The sequence below is a fragment of the Dermacentor andersoni genome, chromosome 8 (genome assembly GCF_023375885.2).
Source record: "Dermacentor andersoni chromosome 8, qqDerAnde1_hic_scaffold, whole genome shotgun sequence".
Classification (NCBI taxonomy): Eukaryota; Metazoa; Arthropoda; class Arachnida; order Ixodida; family Ixodidae; genus Dermacentor; species Dermacentor andersoni.
This window is the reverse complement of record NC_092821.1, coordinates 148,260,516-148,273,509: the sequence shown is the minus strand read 5'-3', so window position 1 is coordinate 148,273,509 and position 12,994 is coordinate 148,260,516. Positions and strand designations below refer to the sequence as shown.

General features: G+C 45.3%; 1 protein-coding gene across 2 annotated transcripts in view; it reads right to left on the bottom strand.

The window, feature by feature from the left end:
- The window catches only part of LOC126528988 (3-phosphoinositide-dependent protein kinase 1-like), a 42,725-nt gene extending 30,742 nt beyond the window's left edge, over window positions 1–11,983 (bottom strand). The window contains exons 1-2 of one of the 2 annotated variants that reach the window (XM_072290042.1): window positions 8,929–11,983; window positions 4,275–4,472 (exon numbers count right to left, since the gene is read on the bottom strand). In XM_072290042.1, coding sequence (XP_072146143.1) covers window positions 4,275–4,472; window positions 8,929–8,955 — 225 coding nt within the window. In that variant the 5' untranslated portion in view covers window positions 8,956–11,983. The remainder of the gene's footprint in view (window positions 1–4,274; window positions 4,473–8,928) is intronic. The other variant, XM_050176591.3, reaches the window with a different exon arrangement.
- Window positions 11,984–12,994: the final 1,011 nt, after the last annotated feature.

Sequence of the window (12,994 nt, the reverse complement as noted above, 5' to 3'; positions counted from 1 at the left end):
TAAGAACTAGTTGTGATGAATAAAAGCACATATAATCCGCTCAACAGTGTTAAAGAATCAAAGAAAACAAACACACGCAAGCGTTCATGAGACCGCCAACGCTTTTGAGTTAATGTTTTATGTAGGGGTGTGGGAATATGAAAACATTTGAATACGAGTTGAATACAAAAACTTATCATTGAATATCGAATTGAATATTGAATAATGATATGCACATGCATTTACATTAGCAAGTTCGTTTATTTTAACGTGCTGGAACATTGGAATTATACTGTCATTGGTAAAAGAAGTTGAAATAATAAGCCATTATACTAAAGGATTGTGTATTTGGCTCATGATAGCTTTGGAAAATTAATTTCCACTAGTTGTCTTATTATACTGCATCAATTTCCCGTAAACTCACAGGCATTAAACCCTGTACCGGCCATCACTCATCGCATTTGCTGTCAAGCAATAAGCTCAGGATCGGAAGTGGAACCTGCAAACGAGCGCACTCTAGCTGTTCTCAAATCTGCTCTTTGCAACTGAGAGGCTGCCTTTCCTGCACAGCTTAGACGTCCAGAGGCTAAGCGTGTTTCACAGGGAAAATTCTGCCAGCAGCATGAAATTGCCGCAAAATTCAGCCCAAAATCAGACGCACTTTCTAAGGTTACCTAGGAATAAATGCCAAGAATCTTGATTTCTCCCCCGCACAGCCAGCAATACATTAGATTCATTCCGAATATTCGTATCCAATCGAATATTCGAAAATTTTCGGATACCTAGTTTTCTAATCGAATACAAATATTAAAGATATTTATTCTACAATATTCCAAAGTTTAGGATTTTTGCACACTCCTGGTTTTATGTAATTTGATCAGTTCAAGTCGTCTGTGCCATCTCGACGCCATGCACATGGACCTGCGTTCTTATGACAGACTAATGCTCCCAGAGTACTGCTTTTGCATTGTACAGTGGCAACCGAAAAACAGTTGCACAAGTCACTGGTAATCAGAGCGTAGAATTTGCAATACGCAGCACTGCAGCTGACGACATGCTGATAGCAAGAGTACTGGGCCACTCGCGTTCGTACCACACGAAAGTGCAGTGCAGTAGACAGTTGCAGCTTGGGAAGGAACGATTGCTAGCTAGGACGCGGAGGCAAGATAAAAAGAAATCGCGGCACAGATTAACGATTGCTCGGACAAGGCTGCAGATAACTGCCATCTCCTCCTCACTGCAAACACAGGAAGGGCACCCTTACTCGCTTGCCTACTCCCGCGCGGGCGGTGGGAGTACATTGTAATTTTGCCGCTCCCAGTTGCCGGTCGTTCGTGCTTATCTTTCTTCATTGCCGCTGTACTGGCAGCATCAAAAAGTTTAGCCGGCGTGAAGCCTTACCTTGAATGCTCCCGTCTAATAAACGGGAATGGAGAAATTGTTTTTCTCGGCAACCGCTGCACCAATTTTGATAAAATCTGTTACGTTTCAAAGGTAGAAGTTAAAATCTACCAAATGCAGGAGGCCATTTCAAAATTTCAGAAAACCCAATTATCAAAGTTTACAAGTGTAAGCAGGCAGTTAAAGAAAGGACATCACATCGTGTAAAACTGCCTTTGTCGAGAGATCCCAAGCAGAAGAAAATTAATGTATTATGCACATATCTCAACTATACCCCTAATCTGTGATGACTTTTGTAAAACTTTCGTACACATCGCAGCCCTTTCATATCAGCTGCAAACTCGTACATCACACTTGTCAACTTCAGAAGTTCTAACAGGTGGCGTTTACAGAACTGTGATATCTCTTTTTGGTACTGTCCCTTTGAATCTAAACTCTGTTCTTGAGTCTTCTTGAAAGTAACGAATTTTTAGCAATATCGTTTAAAAAAACATTTAACACTTTAAATCAATATTTTGCTTCTTACACTCGGCAGAATTCAGCTCTCTCCTTCAATAAAACAAACTTCATTCAAGTTAGCTCCGTGATTCTCTTAGCCCTTCTGTGTTTCGGATGTACTTAATAGAAAGATTGGAGTTCTCCCAGAGACAAAGGTCCTTCACAGGGCTCAAGATAAAAAGAACTGAATATTTTCAGAATATGGGCAAACAATCTGGAATTTAGATTTGCAGTTAGTAATAGTGTCTGCAACCCTACACAAAATTGCATTCTTCGCAGACTGCAGACCAAAATTGGGCATTAAAACAGGTTTTATTGCGGTAGCAATTATATATGGACACTCCAAGTGAATTTTCACCATCGTCTTCACCATGAGGTTCCGTATATATTTAGGTATGCATGTATGCTATATGCCATGCCATGCTGTGTTACATGCGGAATAAGCGAGTTATATTGCCACACCGTTCTATCACTGAAATTGCTCATACTAGGTCTCAAACTCTTGACAAAATTATTCCTCAGAATTTTTCAGAATTGCAGCCCACAGACAAATGTCATGAAACAAGACACCAACAGCACTTACCAACGCTTGCTTTCATCTTAAATATTCGTAGATTTAAATATTAGAAGTGTGAAACAATAGTAGGGACGCAACTTTGTAGCGATGCCTTCTCCCGATGCTAATGCCTTTCGTGCTTTTCACGTTCGCGAGCGGTCAAGAGACGCTACGCCCTGGGCGGAGCTTTGAACGCGGCCTCTCACGAACGCGAAAAGCACCAAAAGGCATTAGCATTGCGAAAAGGCATCGTTACGAAATCATGGCCCAGATCTCAAACTTGAAAGTCATATAATTTTATTGGCAAGGCTGGGCACTATCTCCAAGAGCAGTCCAGGAAAGAAGTTTGAAACACACCCAGTGCAGAAAAGCAGTGGTAAGAACGCTAAGGAAAACGCTGGCTCCAATTAATAAACATTAATAAAATTGTCCGATGGCAGGATTCAAACAGAGGAACCCTAAACACAACAGCCCGTTTTTATGTAGCCAGCTTACATTTACTTCAATTCATGCTGTGTTACACTTCGCGTAATATTCTAACACGTTGCCATTGTATTCACTGCTTCACCGTTATGGCAAAATTGTGATACCCTTTTGCAAGGATGAAGGCCTGTACAACTTCAATGGCAGCAGTACTAGGCAAAAAGAAGGCTGCCGAAATGCAGTAAATAATTCTGAAGTCACTCCTTCTTGTCATAAGTAAGGAGATATCTTTATACCAGCGGTGACAATGCCTGTCAAGGTTAAGTAAACAAAGTGAACAGATAAAGTCAGACAGGTTGGCTGTTGGACGGAAGTTTGTTTAAACAAACAAACAAAACGCTCATTCATTCAGACACAGATAAGACAGGACATGATAAAATACAGGAACCAAACATGCATGCAAGGGCTGCAAGAAGGTGAAAAGATAAGTGTCTGTATGCATGTGCGACCAATTCATAAGGTAACGAGAGATAATACCTTTTTGTTGCTGTTTGTTTGGCTTCTTGACATGTACAGATAACCTTGGTGATAACACCCACATTATGCCCCTGGGCGGATTGCAAGCAATCACAGATGTTATCTAAAGCCAGAAAGACAGCCACCAATGCAGCTCATAACAAAAGCCTTCACAGATGTTAAGTCAGTTTATTTCTCGCAGTATAGTTCTTAATCTGCCCTTAGCTTTCGCCTGGCAAATAATAATTCCACAGAAGATATTAAAGTAGTATTATGAGCAATAGTTTGTTTAGTCTGTTGAAATATTTTTTTTTCTTTTAACGGCTCGATTCACATTCATTAAGTTCGGCAAACGGTCACACTACAGGCAACACACCAGAGAATTTTTTCCTTGTCTAGTTCCGGTTGCGAGTACCGAGTTTTCTAGCTAAAATGCATTCGGCAAACGCTGGTTGACAGGCAGCAAGCAACATTCGTTGGGTTAGAGCAGGATCAGAAGGGTAGGACTAAAGCAAGATCTCCCGCTGCAATGGTACCACACAGATAGCACACGGCTATCCCAAGGTTCTCCTCTGTTTCCCATTTGATCGGAGTGGCCAGTACAAGTTCCGCACAAAGCCATAGGTGTCTTGAGAGGTGAAGCTTGCTTTCAGTGTTCTGCCTGGTGTCATCCATCTATTGCTAAGAAAGCTTCTGCAGAACATTTTCTTTAGTTTTCACAGAATATCTTCATTCGCAGTGTATCTTGGCAAATTTATGCAATAACAGATCATTGTTTCCTTCTGGCTTATTTTGTGTTGGTGTTTCACACTTAGCACAATAAAAAGTCTTCTAATATTGAAAGATGGAGAAAGGATTAAATTTATTACCATAACAAGGGGGAAGGAAAGGGGAGGCTTACCATGGAGAATGAGCCTTCGCCAATGAGCTTGCCAAAGATGAAATCATTGGCGCACATCTTGGCAGGCTGCTTGGACTCCTCGCCACCATCCTTGGACAATGCGGCTGCAGCTCCCGTCGAGGCAGAGGCACCAGTGACGGGTGTCGGCATCGCGGTGGTTCCGGCTGGAGGGGTTTCGGCAGATTCTTTCACGCTCCTCTAGGAACCATGGCATGGGAAGTAAACAACAGTTAAAAGGGCCAGTAAGGAGAAACACAGTTCAGATCGATACAGCATTGTTTCAAAACTATTTTTCTTTAAGAAGTTGATTACCAAAAAAAAAAATGAAGACTGAATTTCCACATTCTAAATTTCGCAACCTGTATGTCAAATTGATGTCGGAGATCTGTAAGTATTCCCTCATTTCATTTATTATCACCCTGAAGGCCCATAGGCATCTCCATTCCCATGTATTGAAACAGGAGTTCCTTATCTAGTAGTTGTATCTAATATCTAGCAGTAGCAGTAATTGATGGGGTCTATCACGCCAACACATGGGCTATGAGACATGCAGTGGTGCAGGGATTCGAATAAGCTGCCACAGTAGCCTATTCACTATGGCGTTGCGCCTCTGAGCTCGGGACCATGGGTTCAACCTCAGTGGACTTCGATGCAAGTGACATGCAAGAACGCTTGTGTACTTGGAACACCAGGCGGTCAAAATCACCTCGGAGTCCCCCATTAATGGCACGCCTCATAATCAGTTCGTGGCTTTTTGCACGTAAAACCCCCGATAATCTTTATTTTGTCCGAGATCCAAATCAACTCTGACAACCTGGAGTTCTTCGACGGCACTTGAATTCAAGTGCACAGGCATGGTTAGCTTCTGAATCACTGGCATCTGCAATTTTGACGCGCAGGCACCGTGGCTTAAAATAATATCCGACATTGTGCTCAACAAGTGCTCCCCCTTTTTTTTTATCAGTCAGGATTGATAGGAAGAAACTCAAGTTATCGCACGGAGAGGCCTTCCAGTGGCTTTTAATTCTGAAAAAAAAGTACACTTTCATTGCATCTTTGATAGCACACTACACTCTATGCATTACTTCAAAGCAACTGTAGAACTAGTTGGTTCGGGTTTGCTTTCGGACAACAAAACAGTGCGAGCAACAAAGGCAAGTGGAAGGAACGAATGGTGCTTTGTGCCGTGCATGTCTATCCCTTCCATCCGTCTTCTTTTTGTTTTGCAGTGTTTTGTCATTCAAAATGGCACTGAAACAAATGTTTCGTGTGCCATACATCTTGCACCACATACAGCAATGGTTAACTTAAGATGGCCTAGTTGTCTTATTGTCAATGTCACCTAAAAAGTGTGCACATAAAGGACACCACAAGAGAGACACAGGCCTGTGCCGTAGTTGTTCTTATTTGTGCACTATTCTGAACCGGTACGGAAGTGACCTCAACACATGGTCTCCTATTAAACTAACATTTCTACAAGAACGAGTCAGCAGGCTTCCCAAGTCACACTGTAACTTGCTTTTGTATTTTCTTCTCACTTCAAACGTAGTGAACCACATATCTTAAGACTTATCATGCACAGCTGAAAGCTTCACACAACTATTCTATAATGAATGATATGAACAATGATCTTTAAAAAAAATGCTGTCTGTCTGAGAAAATGCTTCTGTATATCACTACATGCAAAACTAGGGCATGTGAAGCTCGTGGATACTGAAATTTCAATTTATCCCCGCTGTACTGTGAACTGTAAATGAAAAATTGATTTGCCATAGCACAATCAGAACACAAGTGACTGGAGAGCGCTCGCTATCAGAATGTTATCGGCGCATCGAAGAAAGCGAGTTGACACTGACACAGCTACAAATTTATCAGGCAATGATTACACCTAAAGGTTAGTCATCACCTCGGTTATCAGGTTACGTGGGAAGGATACGGTTTGCGCAAGCTTGCACTATGTGAGCCAAGCAGGAACCACTTGCTGGGCAAGGGGAGCATTATTACATGTTACGAACACATTACAGTGTCCACTTTTGACGAAATCTGGCTTCATATCTTGACAGGGAACTTGCCGCTTTGTCTTCTTTGACGGATGCCCAGCGTTATCGCCGTCGTTGTTGTAGTAGTAGTAGTAGTAGCCCAGACAAATAATAGTTTGAGTGGCAAAGTATTTGTAAAATCAGTGAAACCGTTTTCCAGTGGCAGGAAAAGTTGCAGCTGAACACATTTCTTTTTTTTCTAAAGATGCATGGCTATGTCTGCAGAGTCCTGCTTGTGTTATAACGCAACAGTTGTTTTCGCACTTTTCGCCAAACTATAAATACTTTATCGCTGGCACATTTCTTCCCTTCTGTGTACAGTTGCTCTGTCACTGTCAGAACCTACCACTCTTGTATATATTTCTGTGCGTTTCTGGAGCTGATGTACTCTTGCTTTACTACCTACACGTATTACTCTAAACCTCCCCTTACTCAATGCTCCCTCTGCGGGGCGTTTGACGTATTAGAAATAAGTAAATAAATAAATAAATAAATAAATAGAAGGGATCAGTGCCACAGGTAGCACGGGTGAACAAAGACAACTGGGCTAGTCCAGTCCAGTCTATGTGCCGCTCTGTGCGGTTAGCGAAAATATGCTGCATTCAAGTAGAAAGTTGGGCGAGTTCGTATACATTCATAATGGGAACAGCGCGAGCGCTGTCCCATTATGACACAGGACGAGCGCTCGTCCTGTGTCCTTTCACTCCGCCGTCGTCTGGTTCGCGCTGTTCCCATTACGAATAGCGAAAATAGCTGGAAGATCAACGGAACGTTCAGGTCGACATCCGACCGGCGAAAGTGGTGCGGACTCTTTTTTTCAGATGACAGTAACCTACATAGTACGCTGGAACAACAAATAAAGTCGGCAAACGCCGGCGCACCGGATGTTGGAACTGACAATTATGAATGACTCGCACGCGCGCACTCTACGCTTTACGGTCTGGCGCGAAATAAAGGAACATCAATAAATAAATAACAGGGGGGGTGTAAGAGAAAGGGCGAATCTGGACAGGCTCCGACAGGTCTGGGCATTTTCGGACCCGACGACGCACTGTCCGTTGGAAAAAACATTCTTTTATGTGTTCCTTTTATTTTTTCCCTCCCCTCCACCCCCTAAACATCAAAAGTAACAAAGAAAAAAAGCACGCACAGGGCTTGCTCAACAAGTCTACGCCGTCAACGACGTTATTTACGCCTTTGTAAACGCAGTAGTCCGTCTGCTGTTGTTCGCCCCGAGACTGACGCTCGCAAATCGATAAGGAGGTGTCGGTCACGACCCGCGACTCGCTTAAAAAAAAAAAAAAAATTATTCCTTCGTCGAAGAGAGAGTTCCTTCGTCGAAAGTCGTCAGCGCTCGGCGAGTTTTGCAAACGATACGGCAATAATCTCTGACTCGTGTTAGAACACACGGAAAGTACCTTAACCTTCCCGTTTATCGCTTTCTTTTCTTTTACTTTATTGTTTTGTTTTTTAGAGTCCCATACTGATGTCCATATGCACACTTTTATCGCAGGCTCCGTCCCGAAACTTACCCACTTGAGAAAAAAAAATCGAGCTTTTAAAATGGACCGAAGTGCCGATTGGGCGGCAATACGAAGCAATGCCTCTGTTCGTCGTATAACTTATTCAGATCGTATCCGTTTACTTTGTGGATAACTTCAAACCCTAAATCAAGCACAGCTAAGCACATTACTATATCAGGGTTGATTAGGCCAACACATTCGTAACAAGGGTAACAAACATTGAATAGCGCGATCGGCGAATTCATTCAAGACTGGCGGCCGAATTCGAGTTCATCATTCGTGAGTGATGTTCGCCGAGTTCTCAACATCACGACTTGCATGACTCAACAGACTTCTCGACATCACTATTTACATGACTTCACTACTTTACGAACACCTCTAGCGCAATAACCTTTACGTGAATAACGGGCCCTGATCCGCTAACTGCACAGAACAGCGAGGAAATACATGTGTACTCAACGCCTACGCGTTTTTTTAAAAGCGGAGCAGAACAATGCCACGCACTACGGCACCAGACAAAGTTGCATACATACACATGTAGCAACAACAGCTCGAGCGATACATGGTTTCAGCGCGCCGCCTTTCTTTTTTTTTTTCCTTCTGATATATTTGCGAGAACACCGTAACCGAGCTCGATTGTTCGGTTTCTGACGCTGCCGGCGGCAAGTAAACAGACCGGGCTACAGGACCTTCGAAAGAACCCCCTCGCAACATTCCCGAGCTCGGAGAAATAACACCGAAACAACATAAAACGCCACGGCGGCGGCTTTCGGACGGCGACAGCCACGCTAAGCGGCCGTGGGGACTTTCCCCGAGCGAAGTCACAAACAACCGAAGCCGGGCCAGCCGTCCGGCCCGCCGCTAGACAAAGGTCAGTGACATTCCTCGTTAGGCCTAACGCAGTGCCAGCCCTTCCCCACCGCCCTTCGAAACTCCCGCCGGCTACGCCAATGATCGCCGGCAAATGACGTGGTTGACGCCGTAGCCCCGGTTACGCAGGGTAGTCCCGAAACCCCCGGGGCTACCCCCCGGTGGCGATGGGCTTAAAAACAAATGACGCAACGACGCCCACCCGATATTCGTACTACTTACCTCATTCGAAGGAGCCTCAGCGGACATTCTCCGGTGGAAGGGGGGGACGAACGGGCGCTTGGGCAAGCGAACGAAACCGGCGTCGCGTCGGCCTTCCCTTCAAACCACTAGCCGCTGCAAGAATTCATGATCGTCGCGGCGGAGGCTGTTCCAACGCGAAGACGACCACGACGTCGTCCGACCGACGAGACTCGAGCGTGCGAATGGACCACGCACCACCACACCGCGCGCACAACACAACACGCACGGAGGCAGGAAATTCACTTGGTGCGCCGGTGTACTGCACCACCACACCCGTGCACGCATCCGCACCAACACCCGCCACGAAAGAAGAGAAGAAATGGGAACGTCTTCGCTTCTTTCTTCGCCGCGCGTGCTTTCAGGTTACACGAATGCCGGACCGCCGCGGCATGAATGAAAAATTCAACACCCCGAAGCCGGACAAGCAGCGGCGGCTGCACAGAGTTTGTTGGTCTGTGGCGGCGGCTTCGACGGTGCGTCGGTGTTGCCAGAGGAAGGAGTGCGATGCGCGCTGCCAGTGGCGCGGTCGTTCTCGTCAGACTGCAACGTGCCTAGGGGGTGCCGAAGGAGCACTGAGCTTGCTGGCGCTGTATTCTTTTTGTTTTTGCCTCGACCGTCGGCGCGAGGCGCCGGCCGCCGTCCAGACTGTGCGTCATCGCCAGTGCGTCACGCGACCGTCATTTGGGAAGCACATGTTTTCGCTACGTCGTGCCCCTCACGACTATTCGTGTGTGTGCGCGTCGGGGCCCTCAGTAAAGAACGGTGGCAAAATCACTTTTCGCCGTTCACCCAAATTCTTTCCGCCAACAAATTGTCCTGCCATCTACAAACGCCACCTAAAACTGCTGCTTTTTAAATTATTAAAATAGTACTGGCCATTTTAGTTTCTATTTTGCCCCTAGATGACGCCACAACACGTAATAGGTCGGTATTTGTGAAAAAAAATACGCCCTTTATTTTGAACCACAGTGTATGCGGTGGACTCGACTGCTACTGTGGAGGGTCCAAGTGCGCGCCGGTTCTTGAGACATCCGTCACAAGCTTGCGCGTCAGTTTAGTCGGAAGCGCACAGGGACAGCGGCTGTGAAGCAAAAAAATAAACAGACCGGCAAGACAGGAAGGGAATCACTCCAGAAGCGAACCCGTACCGCTCCTCCGCGCATGCAGATAGGCTGCAGGAACCGACAGAATCGTTCCTGCCGTTAAGGCAAACAAACCCTGCGCGGGGCGCAACTCTGTTAGCGTAGGATTTCCAGGATGGGCGTAACTCGGAAGGCGAGAGAAACTTGTTTTTTCCTTTCAGCATTTTTTTTTTTTTTTTGCGGCGTATTACTGCGATATCGCAATTACACGGTCGCTGGAGGCGCATTCAAGCCGTTGGCGCCGCCGCCGCCTCCGTAGTGATGCACCGTCATCGACGCAATGCGCATGCGTGTTGACGCACCGCTGGCATGTTCCCAGTGCTCACGCATGCTAAGAGCAGAGGCGTAGTCCGGAATTTTTTTTTTTTTTTTTTTTTCAGCGATGAAGGCAGGGAGGAGGGGTCACTTGGTTGATGTGCCCCCTCTCCAGCACCGGGTATACGTTGTGAGCAGCTGCAGCGTGTATTCTGGTCTGAGCGGAACGGACAGTAACCGTCGAGTTATCGTTACTCAAATATTTCACCGTTGAATGCCGACAGTTTCCCCCGTCGGTCTCTTATCGCACGCCGAAGAGGTGTGACACTCCATATCGCGCGAGCGAAAGGAACCTAGATAAAACAAGCTTTTGCTTTTGTTTTATCTAGCGGCCTTACGCTATAGCGTTGTGAGACGCCTGCTACGTGCACAGCAAAATAATTTGCGCCCTTAAACGTGAACGGGCTGTAAATCGGTATTTAACTCTCAACACCACACCCAAAGAATGTAACGACATGGTTTACACCCTTTGAGTGTAAGGGTGTGAGTTATATGCCGATAATATACCGTAGGCATATCCACTTGGTACGAATTCAGAGGATGGCACCGGTTTGGAGATAAGGCGCCGTCAAACTCGCGGTAAAACAATATGCCCTGTCGTTCCACTTACTTTTTTAAAGAAAACGCTGTTTTGCACATTCAAGCACAATATTAACTGGAACGACAATGCATTTCGTCGGACACTCTCAAAATTATTTTCTAATGCATTCATATATTAATAACGTTATTACATGAACATTATTAACATACGACTATTACGCGAGAACCGGCATATGTAGAAAGAAATAATACATTCAGCGCCTGCCGCGTTCAGCGCCTGCCGCGTTTTTTTTTTTTTTTTTTTTTTTTTTTTTTTTGTAGCCGTGTGTTTACATAAACACGACAGCGGCGCATTGCGTCGCGTTTCCCGCGCTTCACGCATGCATGTGAACGGCGGTGACGGGCTACAACGCGAATTATAACGCAGCGCTGACGCGTCGCTCTGCGTTGCGAGCGGCAGCTGCAATTTTGAGAGGATGTTTACCCGACAGCGTTATACGTTCGGAGAAGGACGGCTGATTTGCCTGGCTGGTGTATTCCAATAATTTTGTTGCAGGTGCGTGCACTGGGAACCAGTAAAACGGGATCAAAAACAGACAATGACGAAGCGCTCGCCAAGTCTACTATATAGTATATACGCAGAAATACTCCCTATGCATATATACGATATTGGACGTCGGCAAGGAGTTTGCCAGTTGAAGAAAAGCATCACATTTCCTGTGAAGAAAGTCCATGCGTACAGCTTTTCGTGCTTCTTTTTTTTTTTGCCTTTATTAAAAAGTGCACAGAACAAGGCGTAGAAGACATTGCAAAACCCGTCTCTATTTGTTGCTTTTGTTAATCCGGTTTCCTTAAAGTGTATTAATTATGCGTAATAACGGGTCTTTGTAGAGAGGAGTTCGTCACGTGATTTGCGATTAGATTTCTTTGCCTTTACATATTCCTGTGTGTGACTTCGCTTGTTTAAGCATAGAGCGTCTGTGTCCAAAAGGAGACCGCTGCCTGTGTTAACCGTTCGTCAGAAAAGTTACCAGGAAAATCAAGAACTGTATGCTGCCAGACAAAGACTCACCCCCCTCCCCCCATCCCCCGATTTCCCCTTGGTACTTCCTCTTTAAAGATAGCACCCGAGTACGAAGGAGCCTACTTATATAGTTTGTCCACATCCTTAACCTCGCATGGTTGACCTGTATCACGTGATCGTTTGTACATATGCTAGCGAATCACTACTCGTGTTGTTGTACACGTCGCTGTTAGAGCGGTTTTGCTCTATAGGGAGCCTAGATGAAAAGCAGACTTGCACTTCTGTTTTACTCTCAATCGTCGTGCCTACTCGAAACTGCGCACAACTTTAGCTCGGGGGCTCCTATATATAAATGCATGGGAAAGGAGAACTCGGCAATCAATGAATTGAATTTCAAAAGGTTTGCTGCATTACAAAAAAAAAAAAGAAGAATAGAACTAGTTAAGATATTATGACTGTAGGAAGCAGATACCTTTACTTAGGCCGTCAATTTAAAAAAAGGAAGATGTTGTTATGAGGTCTTTTGGCTGGACTCAATAAGAAATTCCTGAACAGCGGAGCAAACCTCTCCGAGGCTGAATCACACACTGCACGAGGCCCGATACGAAAGAGTAACATGTTCCGCTAACTAATCCAGGTCAAATACTAGGAAGGGTATAACTCAAACGTCCTCTTCCTTTCAGTTTGTATAAAGCGGCGACGAGATACAGAAGGAAGTGATGAATTGCTTCTTCACCAAGCCTGACCTGCGTAAGCGGAGGTTCAGGGAGGGTGAATGCGGCAACGCAATTTTGCGAACGACATCCTCAAGCATCCTATAGCTTGCGTTCTAGAATTCCCTATACGTACGCCAGGGAAATGCGACGTGCTCATAATCGGGAGAAGTAGGGAGTGTATACTGCGTCTGAGAATGTATATGCTTTCACAATTGAACGCGCATCCGAAAGCTATACATGTAGCCGCCGTGACGTGCGCTGAAAGTTGTAAAACAGTGAGGAATGTGCCGCAAGGCGACGCCCATCGT